The 26,587-nt window shown below is 43.1% G+C and overlaps 1 protein-coding gene across 1 annotated transcript; it reads left to right on the forward strand.

The window, feature by feature from the left end:
• The first annotated feature begins 2,187 nt into the window (after nucleotides 1-2,187).
• Nucleotides 2,188-26,499, forward strand: LOC108934681 (mothers against decapentaplegic homolog 3). The gene is made up of 9 exons (XM_018752708.2): nucleotides 2,188-2,869; nucleotides 17,007-17,200; nucleotides 17,461-17,595; nucleotides 18,167-18,241; nucleotides 18,348-18,398; nucleotides 19,939-20,151; nucleotides 20,539-20,676; nucleotides 20,865-21,009; nucleotides 23,281-26,499. The coding sequence occupies exons 1-9, from the start codon at nucleotides 2,667-2,669 to the stop codon at nucleotides 23,402-23,404; spliced, it is 1,278 nt and encodes a 425-aa protein (XP_018608224.1). The 5' UTR covers nucleotides 2,188-2,666; the 3' UTR covers nucleotides 23,405-26,499.
• The last annotated feature ends 88 nt before the right edge of the window (nucleotides 26,500-26,587 follow it).

Genomic DNA, 26,587 nt, shown 5'->3' on the forward strand with positions numbered 1-26,587 from the left:
CATTTTAACTTGTTGGATGTATATGTGCAGGATTTTAAGTCTTCCAGGCTAAAGAGTTTTATTTCGTTCGAAAAGAAGTGTATTGATTTCTCTGTGAAATACCTTTCTCCGGCAGCTGCAAATTACAGTTTCTGCATCTCGGTTTACAAATTCCTTCGTTGAATGGTATATTTTGTATCCCTGCTTATTGTAATTCAATTACTATATGCCAAGGAGTATTCCTTCACCGGGAAACGTGAAGGTCCGGGATTAATTTCATGTTTCAGAGGAAGGCCACATCGTGGAAGTCACATTTAAACTTTGTTTACAAAAGGCTTGAAGGAACTATTGGCTGACTTTTGTTTAAGACAGGAAGTGTGGACCCCTGCCAAGTACAAATGTAAAAATATAAAGGTAAGGCCATCCTACATAGATGAAACAAAGGCATGCAAACAGATATTTTCTGGTATTTTTAGTGTGAGCACTGTGTGGTTTGTAAATGGCCACAGTGGCAATGTAGGGAATTTATCAACAATACCACAAAACAAAACATTAACAACCTCTGTAAACACCCTCACTTTTTATGTTTAAATGCATCATTTAATGTATCGTTTGTTATTTTATGTAAATTTGAGCCAGTAAAGGATGAAACAATTGTGCTGCAAATCTGTAGCTGCTGCGAGTTTGTTGTTTTCTTCGATGATTTTCATCGATAAGAATCCGAACTGCCATCAGTATCAGTACAGTGAGATTAAACTGCTAAATTTGCATATGAGAGCAAAAGAGACGTTCAGATCTTTGAAGCTGAAATGTCATAGGGAGACAACTTCTCTCAGAACACACATCCTTTGTTATGTGTTTCTATTTTTATTTGGCCTTTACTTCGTTTTGCATGTTTTCTCTGAAACGGCTTGATTTATAAACATGCCAAAGAAGGAGGCAAATTTGTCACATCTTAATTTACCTTTATTGTCTGCCTTAGGCACACCCTCCCACACAGATGCTGTATTCCCCTCAACTACACCCCAAACCAAGTGGAAAAAAAAAAAACAACACACAACTTCAAACTAATTAAAATTCATCTGTTTCTTAATCAAGGACATGGATACTGTCTTTATTTCCAATGTGCTAGAAAGGCAATCACAGGTCTCTGACTTCAGAAGCGGAAGGGATGCCAGCATGGGATATACTATGGGTACCAGCAGCATAGTTACAAGGACAAAAGTTTATAAAAAGTTGTAGGGTCAAAATCTTTCTTTTTCAATACATTCCGGGGAGATTTTCTCAGTGTCCGCGACATAGATTATTCTACGCCACGGATATTTGTTCTCGAAGGGTAACACGTGGGAGGTAATATTGGTAATTGACCCCCACCCCGAGCTCGGAGCTGGAAGGACGACGTACCGCCGACAGAGAAACAGCCACCGATTCGAGATATTCCCTGGTCAAGGAGCCTGCTTTGCATGGACGGAACAAGCCGGGACAAGCCTGTGCCAAGCCTGTGCCGCGCACGCATGCCGCTACCAACCCCCTTGCTCCTCTAAATAAGTCCCTGCATTTAGTCTGGGTAACATCACAGCAGAAGGCTGAGAACTTCACCTGAGCTGAGGACAGAGCAGCGAAGTAGCACAGCTACCAGCGCGGGTTTCGCTGATGCCGCAGCATAGTTAGAGCTGAGAAAACAAAGGGAATTCAACGAGTGTTTAGGATTCTTAAATCAGCCCTTGGTATTAAAAAGTTGCCATAGTAGATCACGAGTACCCTAAGTTACCACAGCCCAAGTGCCTTGAGTTGAGTTCTGTGAGCCTCAAGTGTGGCTTAGACTAAGTTAGAGTGTGGTCTGACACCAACAACAAGTAGTAGCAGAAAATAATCTGGCTGATGCTAAACAGCAGAAACAAGTTCTGGCTTTTAAACAGATTCGTTGTCTCTAACAAGTTAGAGGGCCAGCTCAAGTCAAGACACCGAGGACAGAAGGACTCTAAATAAAGCAAACGGATATGTCTGTGTGTGTGTGTGTGTGTGTGTGATGCGCTAAAACTGGGGACGCTCCACGACTCCCAGTACACAAACACAAAGCCTGGGGGTTAGGGGACAGCCCCGCATTTGCATAACTATTACATCGGACAGCCCCAAAGCCGCAAAGCCGCAAAGCCGCAAAGCCCCAGAGCCCCACACTTTGAGCGCGGAACCCAAACCAAAGACTCCACCACGAACTCCACCGTGAACTCCAGCAGCGGGATGACGGCCCGGGCAGTCGGAGGAGCTGGCGGAGCGGAGGACTCTCCACTTCTCGACAGACACTGAACTCGCCATTTAACTTTGCCATTACCGCCCCGCGATCGGTACGAAGACAGGCGGCAGTTCTCATTCTCTCGAATGCGCACGATTAAAACTTGAAATGTGTCACAAGTGACTTCTGCGAGCAGCGAGTCTTTAGTCGGCACTGAGCGCAGGCAAGAGAGACGAGGAGGGACTATATTTCGAGGCGGACGAGTACTGGCTTGGAGAGCGCGCGCTAGGGCTGAGCGATCAAAGTTTCAGTTCGGGCGGTTGCCTTCCTTCCACTTTATGTGTGTAAATCGCGCTCGGTCGCCTTGTTTTCTTTACTTCCACACTTAAAGTGCTCCGAGTGTTCGAAGTCAGCAGAGGAGGCGAGAATCTGGGAGGATCCGAAGGCGCTCAAGATGTCGATTTTGCCTTTTACTCCCCCGATCGTGAAGCGGCTGCTGGGCTGGAAGAAAGGGGAACAGAACGGGCAGGAGGAGAAGTGGTGCGAGAAGGCGGTCAAGAGCCTCGTGAAGAAGCTGAAGAAGACGGGCCAGCTGGACGAGCTCGAGAAGGCCATCACCACCCAGAGCGTGAGCACCAAGTGCATCACCATACCCAGGTAGGGCTCCGCGTACGCCGCGGCGCCGTCGTCGCGACTCGCACTACGACTACGCTACGCTACGGCACACCAAGTGCAAGATAACGTTAACGTGTATGTGCACGAAATCCAACGCCGTACTGAGCAGGCAAACTAACTAGCCCGACTATCTCGACTGAACAACCATTTATTATCCGCCGACAGTGACGGTAAATTGAACGGCACGCGTCGCGACGAGCAGCGCCGTCGTCGTGCGCTAAATTCACCACCGCCGCCACCAGGCTCCGTACTCAGTTTCACTCAACAAGCGGCAGAACCGTGTGTCCTCCGAATTACTGCGGCGAACTCAGCCAGAAGTATCTCTGAAGCAAAGTCATCACAGTAGTGATGTAGTTTTTTAAATAAGTCAGTCCGGTTTGAAAGGTTTCGGCTCTGAGTCTCTGAGAACATCTGCGCCGCTGAGCGTACTGGTACTTGGTTCCACTCTCGGTGTCTCGGAGCGCGCGCGCACACACATATACACACACACACCCTTTTTTTGACAGGACTCTGCCGCTACACCGTTTGGGCCACTTGTGGCATCTTCGCGCAGTGCCAAGGGCTCCGTTTTTTCAATAAATTCAGCCCTGCTAAATATGCACTTTCCCTGCCTGCGAGCCTTGGCTTGTGCAGCTCACTGCCTCATGATCTGCGGTGCTGCCTGGGCTGCTGGGCTCCATCCAACCAAGCAGCCAGCAGTGCTCCGGCGGCCGGCCGGGTTTAAAAGTTGAACTGGGCTGGGCTGGGGCGCCATCTCAGGCACTCTTTACTTATATTTTACCTCATACTTTGAGTCTGTACAGTGCATGTGCGCGTGCATGATTACTTTCGTGTTCGTTGTCGACTCATTCTCTCTTCTGCCTGTTCCCTTCCTTCGGCCGGGCCCGGCTCCAGCCACGTCACTCGGGCTGCGCGCTTCGGCTCCGTCCCCGTCTCCGGCTCCGGCTGGTTCCTCCTTGTCGAGCGGTTCTCTCTCACCCTGAACCGCCTTCGCTCAGACGCGGCGAGGGCTGAACGGCGCCTTTTCGCTCCGTTTACTGCGAGTGTGACGGCGGTGACTCCGCACCGAGCCCCTCTGATCTGTTATCTAAGCGAGTCACATCCACTCGCTCGCTCGCTCGCTGTGTTTCCAGAGCAGCACCAGGCTGCAGGCGCTAGTAGTAGCGACCCACCGCTAGCGGCTACTTTCCCTCTTATTATTGCCAGCATCTGTTTTGCATTTTGGTGGCTGTGTGGTGGCCGGGATGAGTATATTTGTAAAATAAATAAATAAAGAAGAAACCCTTCTCGGCTTAGTGATTTCGTGCGCGTTTATTATAGTTTGAAAAAGTGAGATTTACGTGCGCAAGGGACGAAATGACGAACGCTGGCGCTCGGTTATATAATAGCCGGACTGAATGTGGGACAAGCGAAGCTGAAGCTGCGTGGGCTCCTCCTGATCATGGCAATAATAATTTACGGTTTCATTTCTCTCAATATTGGAGCACCTAAGGCTTAGATCACATCATCAGCCTCGTAGCACAGCGCCTAAATCAAATGTACTTCTGCGCGTTTGTTTTGTGCGTTCTGCTGGTTTGCGGTTAACATCATCATGATCAATAATTTAAATGTTTTTCTTTAAAGTGCTTACTTATTTATGCCAGGAAAAGTGTTTTGTTGGGGAAAGAAAGGGACTTAATGTTGTTTTCGCCGCTGTAAACTTGTTTTATTTAGTAAATCAGTGCTTGCATCTAACCCAGTTAATCATGCTGCTGGGAGTGGAGTTACCACAGTAAAGCCCTTATGTAATGTAAGACTAATCTCTTTTTGCTTGGCCAGGTACCCAGTTGCCTTCTAGAAATGTCAATATGAGCAGCATTCCCAAAACATACAGATTTTTTTTTTCCTTTTGCTGCTTTAATGTGTTTGATGACTCTAACAGTTTCACTGAAGCCACATTAGGATTCGTCAGTGTCCCTATAAATAAGCTATCGTTTGTTCTTTAACGTGATAAGTTTGATTCCAAGAAAATGTTTAGTGCAGTGGAAATGGCTGCTTGCACAATTATAAGGGGGATGGATCCCATAACGTGGGTTCTCAGTGCCGATTCACACCTGTGCCTCATCGCGCCGTCCGTGTGCAAAGGAACGTCCAAATGGACACTCTTCTACTCATTCATCTTTGTTCCTGCCTTAACGTTGCTTTTACTGGTTTCGTGCTTAATTTCAAAGCCTGGATACCAGGTAAAAAATGCACTAATCCATTCATTCTGCTGGTGCCACATTTAAGAATACAGTATTTGTACGTAAAGTATTTTCGATCGATTGATCAATTTGTTGCCAAGCTTTTCGTGCAAATCCCTGTTGCAGATCATCATCTTTCATTTACAGACTTGGCAATTTAAAGAATACAAAGTTCAGTGTTTAATTCTCTATCTCTACATCTACAAACAGAAATGGGATTACATTCTGAGTATGAAGTTTTAGCATACTCTGTTTTCACTCTGAGGTGAGCAGCCCCGTCCAAATCATTCAGCACTGTGCTTCTGCTTCGGCCGTTGAATTCTCCTGCAACTCCTGAAGGAGTCCAGCCGCATCTCTTCTTCACCCTCGTATGGAGAGGCTGACGGGAACCTCTGGCTCAGAACTGTAGTGTGGAGTTGACACACATAATAGATTGTTTTAAAAGAGCCTCTTTACCCTCGGCAGCTGGACAATTTCCCACTAGGTTGGGATACTTACTGTTGAGTGTAGTTAGAGGTCTTTGTTTGCCACCAGCTTAGATTTGGGGGCGGGGGGTCCATTTGCCATTTTTATAAATTGCAGTTTGTTTCGAATTTAACGCTTGACGTTAACAGGACATGTGGTGGTGCACATGTGACCTGTGATGGTGTGGTGCTCCGAGACTCCAGATGATTATATGTGGTGCCGTTAAATGCGGTAAAGGGTGTTGGAGAGGGCAAAGAAGTATATGTCTTAAATAGATGATTCCCTCCAAACCATTTCGTGGTAATGCTAAGGAGGACATGAAAGTGTGCAGTTCTGTGAATTTACAGAATTAGAAATACACAATGCTGCAAAGCTGATCAGTGTGACAGCAACATCCTGTAGCAAAACATTAGCTGAGAGGAACCACTCAGTTTCAAACTCATAAATATCAATGTTGTATGGGCTGACATATTGCTATTGTTTAGTTTTATCCATTGTGTCCTTTTTTTTTTTTTTTTTTTTTTTTTTTTTTTGTTGCCAAGCCGTTTCTTTTGTTGTCCTATACCTTAAGGGCACATTTTTTGGGGCAAAAGTCTGTATGGCTAAAAAACACAACACATTGTTGGAACATCTGCCACATAAACTGCCTTTAAAAGCAAACTTTAAAAAAAAATCTAAACTTGATTTCATCTGAGTGGAGTTAGGGACCATTTATCATATCAAGTGAGTGAAATTATCACAAAGTTAAGAAAACAGAGTAGTATGCATATACAGTTGTATACATCATGTATGCCTTATGAAATGAAGTTTCAAATTTTACTCAAATTGTGCTGTTATCTTCCCTAGTTCCTGTACTCCATAGTCTGTATGAGTGACTTGGAATTTTGGATATTTTGGTGTCCAAGGATGTTTTTACTTAATTGCAGATTGTAAGTATGTGCAGTAGAAACCACTGGAGTCCTTAATAAAGATACTTAATTTAGAAAGTGTTTTCTGTTTCTGAAATTGTTGTTGATCAGCTGGGGTTCATACAGTTCAGTGTAGAGCAACACTAGAAAATCAGTCATGTTCTATTGTAATGCTATTAAAATGATACTGCAGTGGAATGGATTGTGAGGTAATGCACCAAGTTTAAAAAAAAAACAGGCATTATATCTGTAGAAATTAGTAGTATTATAAATTGTCTGTTTGATCAGTCATTAAAGTGGTTTCACTATTATATAGATTGTGTGGTTTTGGATGTACTGGCTGGTTTCCGTACCATACAAGAAACTCATAGTGCTTTTGCCTCTTCCTTATTTATATCTGTGTTGCACCATCCCTTTTTCTTCTTGCAGTTCTCTTATCCATCTCCTAGAGAGACTTAACTGAATGTCACTCCTCTGTATTCAAGATGGCAGTGATTCACAACAAACACAGGAATTCAGTCTTTTGTATAGATGTATTAATGTGGAGAGCTACATGATACATGTCATTACACATTCTGATCAGGAGAAGAAAGAAGATTTTTTTTTTTTTTTAAAGAAGTAAAATCTCTACAGTAAGCATTTTCATTTTTTTTTTTTTTTTTTTTTAAATATAACTGCTGTAGTATGTACAAATCAGTTCAGTTTTGGAGTCTTTTCTGAACTAACAAATTATAATGGCACTTGTACTTAAAATGTCCATAGGTGACAATCAGTTTTTGGGCCTGGAGTTCCAAGAAGTGAATAAATATGTGTTTTGCTGGAGCAAGGTACCCGAATCTCACTTTAGGAGAATCAACAAAATGAAAAATATGGCTTTACACCAAGGACTTTTTTTTTTTTTTTTTTTTTTTGGTACTGAAGATACTATGACATTCTGTTGCCAAAATGATTTGCCAAGTCTAGTAAATTAATGACAGTGTTTGTTCTGGTAGATTCAAACACCTTTTGTCCATTTGAAGGGTTTAGTAGCACAACATGTTGTAGAAGATTTAATCTCCAGATTTCCTTGTCCATGGGATTGCACAGATGAGATTTAATTAAAATGCCAAAAAACTAGAAATAAGGCTTTTCAGACGACCTCTTGATGTTGCTAAACGTACATAATCTCTTAAGCAATATTATAATTAGAACATTACTAAAACATTTACATAATGAGGAAGTAATGCCACTCTTGGAGGGGTCTTACTGTGCACAATGAGGAAACTTTTTTTTTTTTTGTTAAAAGGCGTTTTGTTTTCTAAATCTTTATTCTTTTAACTTGTCATAGTCAATAAAATCTTAAGTAAATAAGTACTAAATATTTGTTTTCTGTCTTGGTGGTAAAGCTACGGTGACAAACTTGAGTGCATGAGTAATGAATGGATGGATTAATGGGACATGATGTAATAAAGTACCTATTCAGATGAGGGTATGCTTCATTTAATTTCCTGTTTTCTCTTTCCTTCATTGAATATCTGACATTAATTAGGAGTACCTGTAATGATATTGTAAGCTATTTTCAGGAACATCTTCCAAAATTCTCATTACTCCTACTCTGGCATTCTCCTTATTGTAAGGAAAATGAATGTATATTTGTTTGTGTGGCAGTGCGTTTTCCGTGAGGTTTCATAACTAATAAAACAATATGTAATTGCAGGTTACTTCAGTGGCAGTGCAGGTTATATGATTACACTATGTGGAATGAAAAATGACTATGTTTAAAGACTGCCAGTTGATCCTGCCATTTATATTGAGCAAACAGATCGGAATGGTGCTGGTAGTTAAAATTATTCTGTGGAAAGCTTGCTCCGTTACTCAAAGTTCAGTTTGTCTTTGATTGAAATGTCCTTCAGCTTCAGTGATTTTGTTGTACTGTGACTGCTACCGGTAGCCAGTCTATGATTCGCACTGTGATAATGGACTTACTGAACAGGAGTTTGCCGGTTTGCGTCCCGGAAGATGTGCAAAATATTTAACTTGAATTCTTTCAATAAACATGAAGCTGTAGAAAATAATTATAAATTTAACTGTAAGCTATGTTAGTCACTTTGAATGAGGATGAGGATGAAGATGAAGGAGGAAGGTATGCTCAACCAAAAGCAGGAAAGGCCTGTAACATTTAAGGCATCAGTTTCACATAGCAGTTGCAGCTCTTGGCTCAGCTCATGATGAACCAGGAGAAGGAAAGGGAAGGAGCGTACTTAAATGACACCTGCTAGGGTCTCTCCCGGCCTCCTCTTACTTTTGGTACACGTTGTGTAAAAATGACCAGGACAGAGGTAGAGCTGTTACTGGCAGTCCCCCATCAACTACTTTCACAATGGCCCTTAGTTTTCAGTATTAGGCAATTACACAGGCAGTTCGGCAGGGCTGGGAAACCTCAGTGTGTCTTTAAACAAGGGCCGCCTGTGTGCTAGCAGGGCTTCGGGCCACTTATCGGCCTTCGTCATTCTAAAGCGCACTTGTCGCGTTACGGTGCGTCCGCCTCCGCTCCGTTACGTGAAGCGTCGTGTTAGGAGACGCTCTCTCGCATAAGAACAAAGAGAGCCGCCACCAAAAATAAACATTTTAAAGTTGCAAAGTACGTCATGTAATTAAAGAGGACGTTCTGAGTGCCTGCTAAGGTGGTTGCAGTGCTGCCTTTTTTTTGTGTGTGTGTGGGTGAGATGACTAATGCTGTTTTTTATCGCTCGTTCAATGTAGTTTCTTTGTGTCACAGTGTCTGCTCTTCGGTGTTGCTGAAATCCTTTCCGTGCTTGTGGATGGCTCTGTTCTTCTCTTCGTTCTGAAGGCTCCCTTTTTCTAATTAAATGCATCCAAGGCTTTCTAATAGCTGAGAATGCGGGCTCCCGGATGGCTGCCGGGACTCCTGCGCCCCTCAACCGCTGCCTGGGGCGGCAGATTCCTCACAACCAGCCGATTGTCGGAATGCTTTTTTCCAGAAGCAGCTGGTGTGGAGTCGGTGCCCTGTCCCGTCTTGTCCGCGCACGCTGCCTAGGCTGGGTGTGCGAGAGGGGTCGGGCTGATTCATTGGGTGGTTTGGGTTGTTTAGGCGAGTGAGAGAAGGGGAAAGCTGGAGGTGGGAGGGGGTGTCGTCAGGGGATTCCCAGAGCACAGGGTGCAAAGGAGTCCAAGAATGGGACTCGTTTCGAAGCGGGAGGAGGTGCTGCTTGTTCTTGTCTCGTCACAGCGCTGTGGTTTGCGGTAGAGAAAGCACCTGAATGAATTACTTAACAATAACTGTGGGGGGGTAATATTTTAAGGTCATTGAAGTGTACGGCGTGCTTGACGTTTTAGGCTATCGGAAAATTGTTGGTACAATCGCATAATGAGAGAATAAAAATTGTAGAGACTGTAGGATAAACATGTGACTTTGTGTCCAAGTACTTTTTGAAAAGCAGATTTTTAAAAAACCCAAAATAAATTATTTTCGTTCACAAGTGTCCCCAATCAGAAAATGGACATCCCCCCCACACCTGCCCACACACACACACACATCCTGTCCCTGTGTGGAGGAGCAAAAGGCGAGAGGAAGTCTGCGTGTGTGCTGGGACAACACCCTGCACTTCCAACAGGTTTATTTTTAGTGAACAATGACTTAAAAGGTACTGAAACTTGAAAGACTTAAGTCCTTCTGTGTTTTGTAATTTTGATAACCTTCTCTAACCTGGGGAAGAGAAGCAGTTTCACAAAAATGGTTTGGAGTTGACCGTGGAGGTACATGTTTAGAAGACAATGAAGCTGGACCTATCAAGTTTTTAAATATCAGTTTTTTGTGGGGCAGTAGGGGTCAGGACCTACTGCCCCCTTTCAGCTACACCAGAGCACAAACCAGCAAACGGCTTGTCTGTGGCAAAAGTGTCACTTGGAAAGCTGTTACTCTGATGTCGAACCTCTTTCCCTGTGTGTATTGACTGTTGTTCAGTGTGATGAAACACTACAAGGATTAGTCTCTGCAGCATCTCCTGGGACTCCCAGCGGTTGCAGGACGTTACAGTAGTGACAGCTCCTGCGTGCACCCCAGCGATTGAGAACACTGTGCGAGAAATCTTTGCAGTGCCAGGTTTTTTTTTTTGTGTGTGTGTGTGTGTGTGTGTGTGTGTGTGTGTGTGTCTGTCTATGTCTTTGAGAGAGCTGAGCAGTTCGAGGTGCTGTTAGTCAGCTCTCAGGAATGTGCCGTCGGGCCCCCAGGGAGGGCGTGGGCTGGTGTTTGGTTTGCGGTTCTCGCAGGGGTGGAAGGTTTAGAAAGCAATGGCTGCCATGCTATCTGCGGGGGATAAAGGGCACTCTGTACACAGACAACAAGCCTGCATTGTGCTACACCACCATAGCTGCTGCCGCTCTTACTCCTCCACATGGCCTGAGGGGTGACACGCAGACTTTATAACTCGTAGAGTCTCGGGGAAGGCAGGTGTGCAGAGGGTGAGAAGAGCAGCACTGCAGCCATCATGCGCTTCGTGGAAGCATACCGCTTAAAAAAAGTGCACGTTCAGACAGGAAATGAACTATGTTATACTGTAATGTGAATAGCCTTGCGAGAAGTTGGCTTCTTCAGTGTTTCTGTAACCTGCAGAGCCTCCTATGTAATAAAATAAAAAAAAAAAAAAACCTCTTGCATGTGTGCATATTTGCTCCATGATCCAGAAACTGTATTGTACCACTGTATGTCATGTTCTTTCTTCAGATGAAACAAAAAGTAATACGTGCAAATGGTTAAACCGAGAAGGTACTGAAACGGCCAATATCATCACGGCTGTATTCGAGTCAAGGCTAACTATACCTGTTGCTGCTTTTGACCCAAGAATTTTAAACTTTTTGCCATACAGCACAAAATGTGGAGGAACTGCTTTAAGTTGAACAGAAAGTTAAACCAGAGTAATAAAAAATGGCCTTGTGGGGGAAGAAAAACTTAAATTCACTGGGGAAATTGGTTGAAAATATGAAGTTAAAGCCTGCTTCTTGGGACACTAAGTTATAATAAAGGGTGTTAATTTTATGTTTGTGTTTTTTCTGCCGGTTACTTAATGTAACTGAAATATACAGTTAATATGTAAGGTATTATATAAAGGTATTTCTAATTCTCTGCAGTCACTGAAAATGTTACAGCGCTTAGTTATTAATTCGTGCTGAGAACTCAGTGGCACAGAGAACAATATTGAGTATGTGGAAGGTAGTGTAACACTTTGTAATAAAGTTTTTTAATGTGTCATAATGTCTACTACAGTAGTGTTGTCTTGCTGTAGTTGCTGTATGTGTGTTTGTGCGTTCATTTTTTTTTTTTTTACACAAATGAAATTGCACATACTGTCAGTCAGATAGTAAAAAGAATAATTAAGGGTATGTCCCACAGCTTGCAGTAGTGAAATTTGTTCACAGGGAAACAAAGCAGCTTCCTGCTTAATTATTGTCCTGAAGATGAATTATATATTTAGTTGCATGCCAGTTTATTCTGTGTTCCATTTTGTTATGGTGTGTAAAGTAAATCCTGATAGTTCAAATCTTAATTTTTAATCCATCTTGCACTAATTTTAAAATGTAAAAAGCACTTGGAACAAATGGTACGAAAAGTGCTTTATGCATGTTTGTTTATAATTATGTTGTCAGCTCTTAGATGCCAGAATCACACTTTTTTCCAGAAGTAGCAGGGTGTGCAACAAGCCAACCTATCCAGTTAGACATCATCGGTTATTGAGGTTGGCTGAAAGATTGCAATGAATTTTGTAGACAGACATTATCATGTAACAGGGCAAGGCACTGGACTTTTCTGGTACAGGTATCTCCCGTTATATGTACCTAATTGGTTTCTGAAAACGGTTTGTATTCCAAGAGCCTGTAAACCCAGAGGTCCTTTCCCATTATTTTAAATGGGGAGTAAAAATGGTTTCTTCCTGGACTTTACTAACATACCCAAATATTTCCACAAACATGCTCCAGACACCTTAAAAGCTGTCAAATGGTAATGAAAGCATTAAGATAAAATATTTAAAAAAATCACGATGGGACTTAATAGACTAAATTAGGGGAGGTTTTTTACTAAACTACTGTACAGTAAGTACATGTAAACATGTGAAATACATATACAATAGATTTACATTTATTCATTTAGTTGACACTTTTCTCCATAGTGACGTACATCTCGGAGAACAATATGAAAAGCGTATTGCATAACAAGGAGAGATTTGGATGCAGACGTGACGTTTGACAGTTTGTCGCATGCCACCATATAAACTAGTATACATTTCACAAGAAGCTGCCTACAGGCTTTTCCGCTATGAAACAAATTATTAAAAATTATTAAACACACATATTTATTAGGCACTTAGGAGATTGGGAAGAAGTGTCCGAAAGAGGTAAGTTTTGAGACCACTCTTGAATGTAGAGGGGTACGTGAACAAAAAAGAAAACATTTCTCAAAAGTATGTGATGAAAACTTGAGAAACAATGCAAAATTACAAAGAGGTTATTGTTTGTTTAGAAGTCTGTGCCTGATTAGCTTATGACTTCAACATTGTTAGTCTGTGTGTGCTTCATTGGTTCGTGACTTTTATATCACTGGGGAAAAGTCTACCTCGAACAACCGAAAAAAGTATGATAGTGGGAGCGGTCAGTCTGTATACCGAACATAAGTGCAACTTTTCTAGGGTTGTTATACCAAAAGTCTGTAAACTGGAAGTCTCTATCCTGGGGTACAGCTGTCCTTCTATGCAAGCCAGTCTTGTGAAGATGTACACTTGGCACCCTTAAACCTTGCTCATAAACCACGCAGCCTAATGCTCCGAGACTTCATATATTCCTCGATTTGATGTCTTGTGATAATGAAACTCCATCCAGGGTAACAACCCCTATGTTAAATGGAGCTAACGTCTTTCAGTTATCCATTTTATTGTACAGGGCACGTTTCTGAAGTGCAGCATTTGCTGTAACTGAACTAGATGGTCTATTGGGACAATCTGTATAGTTAGACCCCCGGTTCAGACTATAGGCAGTGTAAGTTGGATGCCAGTGAGAGTGTTTCCTGAGTTTGGCCTGGGTCGCCGACCAGACGTGTGTGTATTGACTGCGGAGAGGTTTGAGCTCCTCAGGTGGAAACGCAGACCTAGGTTCCCGCAGGCCAAGCATAACGTAGCTGTCTTAACTGCTTTGCACAGCTGGGCGATGATGTCAACCGCACAGATCTGTGACAACTGATTACTACAACAGTGTCAGGAGCGTAGGCAGAACATTATGTGCTGGTTGTTTGACCAGGCAGTTTGTGCAACAGTAGGTTTAAGAAATCAGAATGCTTGAAATTGGGCCATTCATATAACGTGTGTACTGTAAACCAAGTTTGTAGTTGTAGTCATTTTGCAAGTAGCTTTTCATATGGGATTGAGTAGTTCTATTATTTTGCCAATCTACTATTGACGTTTTCTATACGCTGCTTGTCATTAGGGGGGCGCAGTGGGTTTGGCCGGGGCCTGCTCTGTGGTGGGTCTGGGGTTCGAGTCCTGTCTGGGGTGCCTTGCGACGGACTGGCATCTCATCCAGCGTGTGTCCCCTCCCCCCTCCAGCCTCGCACCCTGTGTTGCCAGGTTAGGCTCCGGTTTGCCGCAGCCCTGCTCAGGACAAGGGGTTGTAGGCGCGCGCGCGCGCGTGTGTGTGTGTGTGTGTGTGTGTGTGTGTGTGTGTGTGTGTGTGTGTGTGTGTGCGCGCGCGCGCACACGTTTGTCATTAAATTCCTGTAATGTTATGAACTCAGATTTTCACAATTTCGCTCTGTTGTCGACTATCCCAACTTAAATAATTTAAATGGCACCGGAATAACAACCCGTGGGTGTGGCAGCCGCCAGTATGTGGTGGTGTCTTCGCACGTGGATCCGTTATCTGACCCATAATAGTATCTAAGCAGTCTATCCAAACCAAGTGCGTCTGCTCGCTCACGGCAGGGGGATGTTAGTGACGTTACAAAATGGAAATCTCTGCCACCACTTCCTGAACTGGTGAGGGGGAGGGGCAGGCGTAGGGGTGGGGGTGTGGGGTAGGGAGATGGAGAGATGGACGGGGGGGAGTTGTGTGCAAATCCACAGAGCTGTAGCAAAGTACTGCAGTGGTGTGCCGCACATGGTGCCTTTGTTCCCCTTTTCCTGCCTTGATCGCTTTCCCTTTTTGTTTTTGTGGTGAATGGTTAGTCATCTTACTCCACCGAAGGCCTGTGTTCTGTTTTACTCGCTGTTTGTTTCATCTGGTTGTGTTACTGTGATGCAGCTGCAGCCAAGTGCAAATGTAGAGTAAAATGAAGATTCATTCGCACTTGAACAAAGTGACAGAAAAGACGTAGTGTTTATGACACAGTCGCAGACATGTGAAGTTATTTTATGTCCCAAACCAGAAGGGAAATGGTCAACGTTGTCCATTAACAAGGGATCGAATAAGCAAATGCATCGTATTTATTTGTAAATAAAATAAGTGATGGCTGCGTGTCAGAAGAAAAGTTGTTTGCTATGTGAAGACTTCTGTGGCTGGAAATGGGGATGGGGGTTGTCACTGAGGCTCAGACGGGGGTCAGCTCAGACATCCCCGCTGAGGGCGTCTCATGCGCTTGTGCTGCCCTTGAGATTAGACCAGCTAGGCTAACCTTAGTGTGTTTTGGTCTGAGCCCATCACCCAAATGTCAATCCCCTTCCCCACACTGGGGACAGCAGGCATTAAGGGGAGGAGGAGGGTATTAGGGTATTAGGGTATTACTGGGCCAACACGCCTTCCATACCCCAGGCTGGGCTGGGGGTGGAATTAGTGAAGCGCAGTCCCATTTAGCAGTTTTCCCTGACTCTAGGATCAATAGCTGTTCAGCCATTTATGTTGTCAGTGCTGTTCTCTATAGGACTCCGTACAGGCGCTCTTCTTGATTCTTGGCACCTAACAGCTTCCAGCAGTAAGAGAGAACATAGGTGACGAGTTTGCACGGTCACAGGGTGTCAACCTTGGTAGTCCGCTTGTCTAAGTAAACGTTCCGTCCGTTGGTCGTGAACCTTAATGGAACTGTTTGTGTCTGTTTTCCACCATTTCCCGAAACTTGCCCTCAGTCTGCACTGAAGTGGCAGGCGAGGGTCCGTCTGTCTGCAGGTTCCCGCCGTTTCCCTTCGGAACCTCACATTTGGGTTATGATAAACTTGGCAGAATTAAAGACAAAAGTGAGCACCTGACCACACACTAACAAACTGCAGAACAATTGCAGTATCAGATCAGCCTTTTGGAACGCAGCAAGCATGTAACGTGTTTCCCCGCTCTTGGCTGCCGTCTGTCAACCACGAAGGTCCGTTTCAGAGTATGTAAACGTGGATGAAATATTACAGCCAGCCTGCAAGTGTTATCCTCGCTTACTATAAAGGGGTCAGCCTGCTGCTGTGACGTCTCTCTAGATGATTAGTGGTCCACCGAGGGAGTGTGAAAGTGACTCAGCCACCATTAACCTTAATTCTTCACGATGGCTCTTGGTTCGCTGATGTGTGAAAACGGAGGAAATGGCTAGTTGTTTACAAAATTTGCAGTTTCCTCTCTCAGCTGCTTCATCAAATAATGACTTTTGGTGTTTGAATGGCTATAATAAAACTGAGTAAAAAGGGGTATGTGTGAAATGCCACCATTTAAAAAAAAAAAAAAAAAAAACACTCAGTGCATCTCTCATTGGCGCAACTGCCTAGTTGCTACTGCTGAGCAACTGAGAATCATGATCTTAACAGAGGAGTTAGTGTTTACAAGATTCTTGCTTACTGATGGAAAGAATAAGAATTGCTGATGGGAAGAGTATTGATCACTCATACATCACTGTAAGGACCTGTGGCGCTGCAATATCTAAGGTACAGACCACTTGTCTGAGTAGAATTATCAAAAAGTTGTTCACAGTTTTGGCCTCTTCCCAGGTTTTCATATTTTATAATGTTGACATTTGCCACACATACAGTCTTATGTCCTTGATAAACTATAACAAGTTAGATTGGGTTAGTATGATTGAAAGTTTTAGTTTTAAGGATTGATTAATTTTATAGAGGACTAGGCACCTTTTTATTCTTCTTGCATGTGGTGTAATGTCTTTCTTTCAAATGATTGCTCTTCTCAGTGGTTATAACTGTTTATATAGAACAATTGCTGTCATAATTCACTTCTAATTTGAATGATCAATGTGATTAAAGTCCATGGATCTTGTCTGTGGCTGCAAAAATGTATGTACACCAAATGCTTTAGTATGTTTTGATAACCTTCCCTTTCAAATATAAAATAAGCAGGCTGTTTTCTCCCAGATGTATAGCGGTACTCCTGCTACACAGCTTTCATTTTATTTCACAGACCTTTAGAAATCTCAGCGCAGCTGGCCTTGGTGCACTGCAGCAGGAGAACTTTGTCAACATGTGAGAATTGGAGCTCAAACTGGGTGAATACTGCCAGTCATTCTGGGGTTTTTTTTTTTTTTTTTTTTTTTTTTTGCCTCCATCCCTCTGTCCTGGGCAGGTCACTGGATGGACGGCTGCAGGTGTCCCACAGGAAGGGTCTGCCCCATGTCATCTACTGCCGCCTGTGGCGTTGGCCCGACCTACAAAGCCATCATGAGCTGCGTGCTGTTGAGCTCTGTGAGTTCGCATTCCACATGAAGAAGGATGAAGTGTGCGTCAATCCCTACCACTACCAGCGAGTGGAGACACCAGGTGAGTCTGCTGGAGTTGGGAAGAGGGGGCTCTTTCTGTCACCCCACCTAAGAATGTGCAATGTTTGTGCTTTGACACTTCAGTGTAAATTGTTCATTTACAGAACTCTGTGCATGCTGAACATTCAGATTATGTGTTACCTCTTTATTTAGACTGTAGTGAGGTTGGTTTTACTTTGCTTGATTCTAGCCTGTTGTGCCTTTGTAGTCAATGTGATGTTGGTGACAGATGTCGCTGAAACTTGTGTTTTGTCTCTAAAGTGCTTCCACCGGTGCTAGTGCCACGCCACACAGAGATCCCCAGTGAATTCCCACCTCTTGATGACTATAGCCACTCAATCCCAGAGAACACCAATTTTCCTGCTGGCATTGAGCCTCAGAGCAACTATATCCCTGGTAAGTTGGGGAGCCAGAGAGCTGATCCAACAGACAGCAGCCTGGTGTCTGACACAGTCAGTATTTCTTTTCTGTTGGGTTCTGGGTTTGGGGTGCCAGCCATTCTCTTGGAGACCTTGGAAATGTCATACCCAACTTCTCCCTGCAAGCCACATGCAGAGGTGTGTGGAAGAGGTGTGAAATAACGGCCAGCAGGTCCCTGGCTTCAACTCTGACTTCTTACTTGCTTGAGTGTCGAACTTTGTGGCTGAATGTCTGTAAGTAGTGAGAGATGTTAGCCTTTTTGTCAACATCGGTCAACTAGCCGTATGTGAATGTGCTCCCATGTCACACAAGCTGGCACACAAGGCCATCAATAATCTTAATTAGCCCTCAGAATTCATCCCAATTTCTTGGTTGTCTGTTCTCCACCCACCACACTAGTCACATTTAATCTTACTTAGTTTGATTTAGACACACTGTAGCACCAGCCTGGTCAATGGGGTGTTTCCAGTAATCAGCATGGTGATGGGCAGGTCCTGTGCACTTCGAAGGGGAAATTCCTGAATTCACCATACTGCCTGTATTACAGAAACACCCCCACCGGGATACCTCAGTGAGGATGGGGAAACCAGCGATCACCAGATGAACCATAGCATGGACACAGGTCAGTGATCATCTTGTATCCACCTTGATGGAGTGAACAGTAACAAATTTGTAGCTGATTTATTAAGGGGCCCTTATCTTTTTTTTTTGTCTTATTTTTTTTGAAGGTTCTCCAAACTTGTCGCCAAACCCAGTTTCTCCAGCACACAGCAACCTGGGTAAGCGAAGTTACTAGCTGTGGCATCATCCTTTGCTGCTTGATATGCACTGTGTGTCTGTAAACTGCTTTTGACAGTTTTTCTGTCAAGAACCCTTCAAAAGAGTTCAAGGAATCTTAAATTTTAAAACCCCATTTCCCTCATGCACAAATCTCTCTGCCTTTGTGAAAGTACGTGTTTAACTTATTATGGTCTACAGTAAAATGTAAGAAAAACATCTCAAAACATGCTGGAAAGCAGCATTGTCGAATCAGTCTGCCCCAGCAATGCTGGGAGCTACGTGTCTCTATGCATTTGTCATTACCCATGAGCCTGTGTGCATCTTCTCCTCTAGGATGAGCTGCCTCTGTGTGGATTTGACCAGATGCATAGTAACATCCTAATTTACATAAATACCGTTTTAGAGAATTCAGTCTCCCCAGTGAGGAAGTGTGAACAGTCTTTTAGATCAGCGTTGACTAGTTTTGTTTGAGAAGATACTTTGGGTGACCACTCCATTTGGATCCATAGACCATATTAAGTATTCTTCACATATTGCCTTACTCGTGTATCCAGTGCACCCTTTGCAGATGTTCAGTCTTCATCCTGTCACAAATCAGAACTCTACCATGATGGTTCTTTCAATACTATGTACTCTTACATTTATTTATTTAGCAGACACTTTTCTCCAAAGCGACATATATCTCAGCAAAAATACAATTTGTGCATTACATTAGAAGATATACTGTAGTTGCAGACATGGGATTCTTAATTAAATCTAGTTCTCTTTCCACTTGAAGCACCAATGTTCATCGCTCGAGTAGGTGCATAAAACGCAGGATAGATTAATTCTGATAACCTTCCTACTTTTTTTTTTTTTTAAAAGGTACACAGACATTAACATACAATACAGGAGTAGCGGCGGTGTAAAGGCTTACTTATTGGCTGCCTGTGTGTATATGTTGCAGATGTGTGTGTATGCAAAGTTGGGGATGTCAGCATGCATGATAATGAGATAGTGCACAGGTGTAATGTATTGTTGTGTGGTGAATGGCAAAGCTGGTCAGTTAGCCTGGTGAGACCAAGCTTCTGAAGGGCCTGCACTGTAACTGAAATGAAAGATGAATTTCATAAAAATAAATTTTGGTTTCTTTTCCTCCTGGGGATCTGAGAAATGTCAAGATATGGTCCAGCTCAGGTGCAGAAACCAGCAGAAGTGGTGTTCTGATGGCTTCTAAGTGTACAAGAGGGCCAAATTTCATATAGTAGGGAGCTAACTTCATGTTATAATTATAGGGTTCAGATCCAGCAGAAAAGGTTTTTCAGTGTTTATGAAGGGTTCCCCAGAAGCCTATAATTTGCTATTCCTGCTCCGGTGTCCCAGTGACGAATGTATTTCCGCAACCCCAGCTTGTGTTTCTGGGAACTGACGCAAGCACTGACATTAGCATGTCCACGCTGGTTACTTCAGAGCTCTTTTCCTTTTGACTTCTCTGTGTTGTGTTTTCACCTTTCCTCACGTAGTTAATCTTCACTGTCCTCATTCTGCTCCTATCTACAGATCTACAACCTGTGACATACTGTGAGCCTGCTTTCTGGTGCTCCATATCCTACTACGAGCTGAATCAGCGCGTGGGAGAGATTTTCCATGCCTCCCAGCCATCTCTCACTGTGGATGGCTTCACTGACCCGTCAAACTCGGAGCGTTTCTGCCTGGGACTACTCTCGAACGTTAACCGCAACGCTGCAGTGGAGCTCACCCGCCGTCACATTGGTACTGTTCCTTCTCACCTTGGCAACACGGAAGCATGTTCACTGATACTGGAATATCGACAGGACTTCTTGTGTAGTGTGAAGTATACAAAGATTTTGGTTTAAATCAGATTCCCCTCTTTAGATAAACTCTGCAGAAAGGTAATCAATCAGTCAAAAGCCTAATGTAAAAGTACACACGAACATTAAAAGAATGTTAGGATTTAAAATGTTAGTGTCCGTTTATGCCTCTGAGTCTCTTAATGGGGTTTCTCTTAATGATTATTAATTTCAGTGTGATATTTCAATAAGTCATGGGTTGGCTTCTCACAAGTTGGACCCTAAGTAGAACTGAGTTTTGCCTTTCATGTTTTGCTGCCCTCAATGCAGATCTGTCCATCCTTTACAGGCAGAGGCGTGCGACTGTACTACATTGGAGGCGAGGTATTTGCTGAGTGTCTAAGTGACAGCGCCATCTTTGTGCAGAGTCCCAACTGTAACCAGCGGTATGGCTGGCACCCAGCCACTGTGTGCAAGATCCCTCCAGGTAAGCTATGTACACACTTGGGAGGGGCACAGTCCCAGTAAGACACCCAAACATTGTGGAGCATGCCAGCTGTCAGACAGGGGCTGAGAACACAGGATGTATGCCTATACAGGGTTGTTTGTGTGTTGAGTCGTTTATGAGACCACCGTTGAGTTTTCATTCCTCATTTTGGTTCCGTTGCTCCTCAGGTTGCAACCTGAAGATCTTTAACAACCAGGAGTTTGCAGCTCTGCTGGCCCAGTCAGTGAACCAAGGGTTTGAGGCCGTATATCAGCTCACCCGCATGTGCACCATTCGCATGAGCTTCGTGAAGGGCTGGGGAGCAGAGTACAGGTAACAGGGAGCGGCGTTCTTCTCACCAGCTCGTATGCTGATTGGTGAAGTACTTCTCAGAAGATTAACCTGGCTTGATTCCAGTACTTAGGAACATGCAATGACTCTAAAACAGCGGTGGGCAGCCGTTGCCTGGTGGCTGACGTAGAATATGGCTTTTGTTCCAATGTGTACATTGTTAAATACAGATTAGGTATTTTCATTTACATTTATAAATATAACGACACTGCTGTGCCTTCACATAGGACTGGGAGGGCTTGCAGTTGGTATTTTTCAATTTCAGACAAAACAATTACCTGCTCAATTAAGTTCAATCGCTTCCAGCTGGTATCCCATTCATGGCTGAAGCTGCTGAAACAGCACAGATAGGACACAGATCGTCCAGGCCTGTTGGATTACCATGACTCAGAGGTCGCTCCGGCTTGGTTCGCACTGAAAGTGAGTCACGGATTAGAAAGTTGGGAGGCACGCACCTCTGCCTGGTGCCTCACCAGCAGAGTGTTTGCAGTAACAAGCCAGGCCTGGGCTCCTGTGACTCACAGTCCTCAACACTTTTCCTGCACGTGTTTTTGGGGGGGGGCGGAGGAGCAGTGAGAAGGGAGGACAGGAGGTGACTCACTGTGCTGGTCAGTGGAACACCACCCACGATACAGCCAGCCTTCCACTCTGTCCAGATAGTCCATTACATTCCATTTGAGAGTGAAGTGAAGTCAGATGAAATCTCCCCCCTTCCTTTGATACATACACATCCTTGCCATAGTTTCTACAGAGTGATTTCACTGTTTACAGGAGAGGAGTTGATTTTACTCGGTTATTTCTAGGTTTTTCGATAAGGAGGTGTACTGGAGAGGTCAAATAGTCTGCAGACAATACAGCATAAAAAGTATTCATGTGTCAGTTTTTTAAAAGCAGAAAATTTATTCTGACAGCTCTGTAGAATCACTCTTTCTGTCCCTTTACCATCTCCTAGCTCTGTGAAAAGGAAGCGCATTTGTGGGACAGGCTTCGGAATTGGTCACGTTCCACAGCCAGGAGCAAACATTAACTCAGTTCAAACAAATCAAAGCACAATTGTTTAAAGGGCTTTCTTGTCATGTACTGCTTTCTGTGAACGTGAGTGAAACTGTGACAGTTTGACTTATCTTCTGGAACTTGTTTACTTTCTGGTCTTTCATTGCCTTTTCTGCTGACACAGCAGTTTCCCTTGTTTCCCCTACTGCGATCTAATAAAGATGAACACTGTGAACATGCGGAACCACCCCTTTGATTTATCACTCATGTGGGCTATGAAGAACTTGGCAGCACCTTGTGGTTTGGACTGGTGCCTTGGCTCAGTTTAGAATGAGCAAGTTTAAAGAGGGCGTAAAGATGAGTGGTGCCTGCCAAGCTGGTGGACCTGTGTGCTTTGCCATAAGTTTTTCTCCCCCCCCCCCCCTCTTTAAGCACAATAGCAAACAGTGAATCCATCTCTGGAAACAGAAATAGCACAATTCCTCATTTCTGTCTGTCCTATGGCATTGAAGAGCTAGAAGAATGAAAGACAGTGGGGTTGTTAAGGTTCCTAGAGGTGAGGTCCAAGAGGAGAAGATGACAAATGTGAATGTGGAAAGACACAGGATGTTCTGAGTGGTGTCTGGTAGCATGTGTGACATGCATTCAGAAGAATCATTGTTATCTGCCAAAATGTTTTCAGGTTGGGTACTGAGTTGGATACCTGGGGGGGGGCCTTTTTAGCCTTTGAGATGGCATTGAGAGTATCCAGCTCAAGACTGCTGCACTTTCTGCTACTGCAAAGAGCCTTTCTACTACGGCAAGGCACTCTGTACTACTCCAGTGGAAAATGCAGTGAATTTACTGTTTACTGGCAGATGGAAAATCCCGGAACACAACACACTTTACTAGTATCAATAATTCAGAATAATTGACAGTCTGTAGCTTGTCAGGCAGCATTATTCACTTAAATGTTTTCTAGTATCGTGCTAAAGCTGAACTCATTGTTCCACATATGTGGAAAGGGGGTGGTGCAGGTTTTTTTTTTTTTTTTTAATGTTATGGGATGAGGGTGGTGACACCCCCCTCCTTGTTTCTCATGCTTAGCTGTCTCAAAAACAGACCAAGCATCCATTGCATAAGTGCTTCATTAAGGTTCCAGTTCATATTGGGCTTTTTTTTTTTTTTTCCCCCTCCCCCCCCCCATTCATTACTCATCAAGCAAAAGGCACTTGGATCTCCAGTGTGTCCTCATTCTTGATTTCTTGCCCCTCCTCTCAGGCGCCAGACTGTGACCAGCACCCCTTGTTGGATTGAGCTGCACCTCAACGGACCTCTACAATGGCTAGACAAGGTTCTTACTCAGATGGGCTCCCCCAGCATCCGCTGCTCAAGTGTGTCCTAAAGAAAATGCACCAAAATCAAGACCCAAAAACTGTTCTTGAAGCACCCAGTCTCATCCCAGAAGACCCCGGGGGAGATAATGGCATATGCTGGGTAGGTTAAAAACCCACCTGTACATAGGTTCCAGCAGCTTTCAGTTCACACAGTGTTCTTAGCACTTTTGTTTTCATGTGTTGGCAAAGGGGATGAGTGCATTACAGACAGTAAAGTTTGTATTGTTTTTAATACGGTCCGTACCAATTGATTTTTTTTTTTTTTTTTTTTTTTAAAAAGTGTGTATATACATGATATACACACGTGCATCATGTATTAGTTTGGCATGCAGTGCTGAACAGCTGTAGAGTGTAAGCAGTGGTAAATTTTTTTTTTTTTTTTTTTTTTTTTTTTTTTTTTTTTTTTTTTTTTTTAAAATATTACTCCTTTCAGATTTAGCTGTACATATATGTAGCGTTATTAGATCATGAACAAGGCAAGTTATATTTGTATAAAACAAAATTCTGTGGTTTTGGAGATTTTTTTTTTTTGTTCTTAGAGCAATGGAATAAGTAACCTATTGGTGGTAATAATACATGTACTAAATGTACAGTTGTTTAAATGAAAGGTGTCTGGCCATTTCTGCCCCTGAGCAGTGCTTCAAAGGATACCTGGTATGATGCATCAGCATTTGTAAATGTCCCCCCGACCACCAATAATACAATTCTAAACGTAGTAAAGTATTTTCATTTTGGCCAAAGGGCCAGGAACCTTAGTTTTAGCTTAATGTTTTGAACTGTAACTTGATTCTCCAACTCCCCAAGCATCTGGACATGATTCTTGTGTGCCCTTTGTTTTAGTTTTGCTCCATGACCATGAAGTAGTGCCTTGGAATACATGAGTACAGCTACAAACGCTTGCACATATTGCAGCGTTTTTTTTTTTTTTCTTTTCTTCTTCTTCCGTTATATGGTTTAGAACCATGGTTGTACTGCAGTTTCTCCTTTCCCCAGAACAGTGATCTCGTAGTGTTGTTTAATCGCTCTTTGTTGGAAGGAGGCCAGATCAGCATCCCCTGGTGTCAGATGTGATGGTGCAGTGTTTAATCTGCTGGCCAGCTGTTTCCTGGATGTGTCGCCACAGACTGCTCAAGGATACCATCCACAGTCTTTCACTCCCTTAGCTTGTTCAGTAGCAGTAGTGTTTGGAGGACAACTTTCACAGAAGTGTACTCTAGAATCCCAAGACTAGGCAATAAGTCACAAATTTTCAGCAGGATGATATTGAACATATTAGTTTTGTCCCATGATTGTAAAACAGATTTAGCAGTTAAGAAAATACCACTTACAAACTCTCGATTATTCCTGTGTTTTTGCAGTGTTTCTTAAAAGCAGTTTCTACTCCACCTATGCCAAAGTATTGGTGTTTTGGTCTGTCTTTAAATACAAGATTTCAGAAAAGAATTTGAAGTTGTAAACAGAGCTACTTTATGAGAGGGGGGGAAACTAAGTTGATTTTATGTAATTATGTAGACTTTTTGCATGAAAATACCCTGTGTATAAAATACAAGAGCATGTTGCTATTTTTGTCATATCAACATAGTGTACATAGAGAGGAAACATTTTTTTAAAGTGGTCAGTGTCTTGAACACTAATGGAAAGGGAGGCTTTTCTGCTCCATCCCTTTATTGGAGGTGTGGGCCCTTTCCCTGATCTCTGGCAAACATAGTCCACAGCATAGAGATGTATATTTATACACACAAACACCTTTTTGCGTCTGACAACTCAGCCTGATTAAAACCTTTGGCTGTTTAAAAACCTTACCCATAAGATCACTGTCATATAGCAGGAAGTGTCCTTCCTGGTTCAAGTGTGTTTGGGCTGATGCACAGAAATGTCACTCTAGCTGTGCACTTTTTAAGGTGTTTGTGTATATTCTATAACCAAGACCAGCTTTTTTATATTCTAGCTAAAAAAAAAAAAAAAAATGTATATACATCTATAAAGATGCATTATTTTCTAAAGTTTCCATTCTGTACTGTAGACTTTTGTACCAAGTATACTTTTTTTGTAAGGGAGTTTTATTGTAATATGTTTCAGCACAAAGTCCTTTATAATGACATGGTAAAGGGGCAAAGACTGCTGGCAGATCTCAGTATCCTTGTATTTTTCTAATAGAACTAGCAGTCCGGGGAGGCTGGGTTTTGAAAGGGAAGAACAGTTATGATTAGGTTTTTACACACTTCAGACAGGTCCCTGGCAATTTCAGTAAAGGTGATTTATTTTTTTTAATTAATTTCAATAAGTTCATATTTAGCACACATTGAAGGGCGGTCCTTCAAAATACACACCTTTGGACCTGATGTATCCTTGGGCAAGATAAGTGTGTAAGCAGTCCACTGGGCAGCTTCCCCCCGTGTAACTTCTGCACCCAGGCAGGTATTGCACGTGTGTGTGTGTCAAGCACCATGGATCTCCTACGCTGCACTGTACCCCTTTTGGCCTGAGACGGAGTGTACAATATTGCTCCTCTTTGCGGCGCACAGGAAGGCACACACTCCCACTGTGGAAAAAACACTTTGGTTTGCATAAATTTCTGCAAGGTTTTCCCCCTTTTTTTCTTGTGCATTTAGTCAGTGCTGTGTTTAAAAATGTTCTAAATGTATCCTGCAGGGATTGTAGTCATTTCCAGTGACTTTGACATACCCCTATTCTCCCTTACTCATGCTAAGGCACAGTACACTGGTACGGAGTCGTGTTCAGCAGCTTTGTAACGTGATTGTAAGTGGGCCTCCCTCCCCAAAGCGTCTCACTGAACCATTTCTTAAGCCGTACAGCTGTACAGAACCTGCAAGAGAATGCTCCTTCCTCACCTTTGCCAGTGTCGAGAGCCAACTTAACTCCTGCAAAATGTCGTGGAGGATTTGTGTGTTTTTAAAAATGTACACTTCAGTACTTTTGCAACTGTATTCTTTAATTGGTGCTTAGATTTCCGTTTTGTGCTTTTCTCAGTCTCTTAGGTGTCCTTTTGTATAAAGCTGTATCCTTTTCATTTAAAATATATTGTCTTTTAATAAAAGCAAAAAGCAAATTAGTCTTATGTTGATGTAATTTTTCCATGTTTGTCAACCAGCCACAGTAATTTAGTTCTATAAATGCAATCAATGCTATAGTCTTATTACAAACATTACTGTAGATGATTTGTTCTTGCT

Source organism: Scleropages formosus, chromosome 11, assembly GCF_900964775.1.
Source record: "Scleropages formosus chromosome 11, fSclFor1.1, whole genome shotgun sequence".
NCBI lineage: Eukaryota > Metazoa > Chordata > Actinopteri > Osteoglossiformes > Osteoglossidae > Scleropages > Scleropages formosus.

Bases quoted from the DNA above. Each gene is read 5' to 3' on its own strand.
- LOC108934681 (XM_018752708.2), top strand. From the start codon at position 2,667: ATGTCGATTTTGCCTTTTACTCCCCCGATCGTGAAGCGGCTGCTGGGC. The intron at 18,242-18,347 runs GTCAGTGATCAT...TTTTTTTTGAAG, and splicing joins GAACCATAGCATGGACACAG to GTTCTCCAAACTTGTCGCCA. The intron at 20,152-20,538 runs GTACTGTTCCTT...CATCCTTTACAG, and splicing joins GCTCACCCGCCGTCACATTG to GCAGAGGCGTGCGACTGTAC.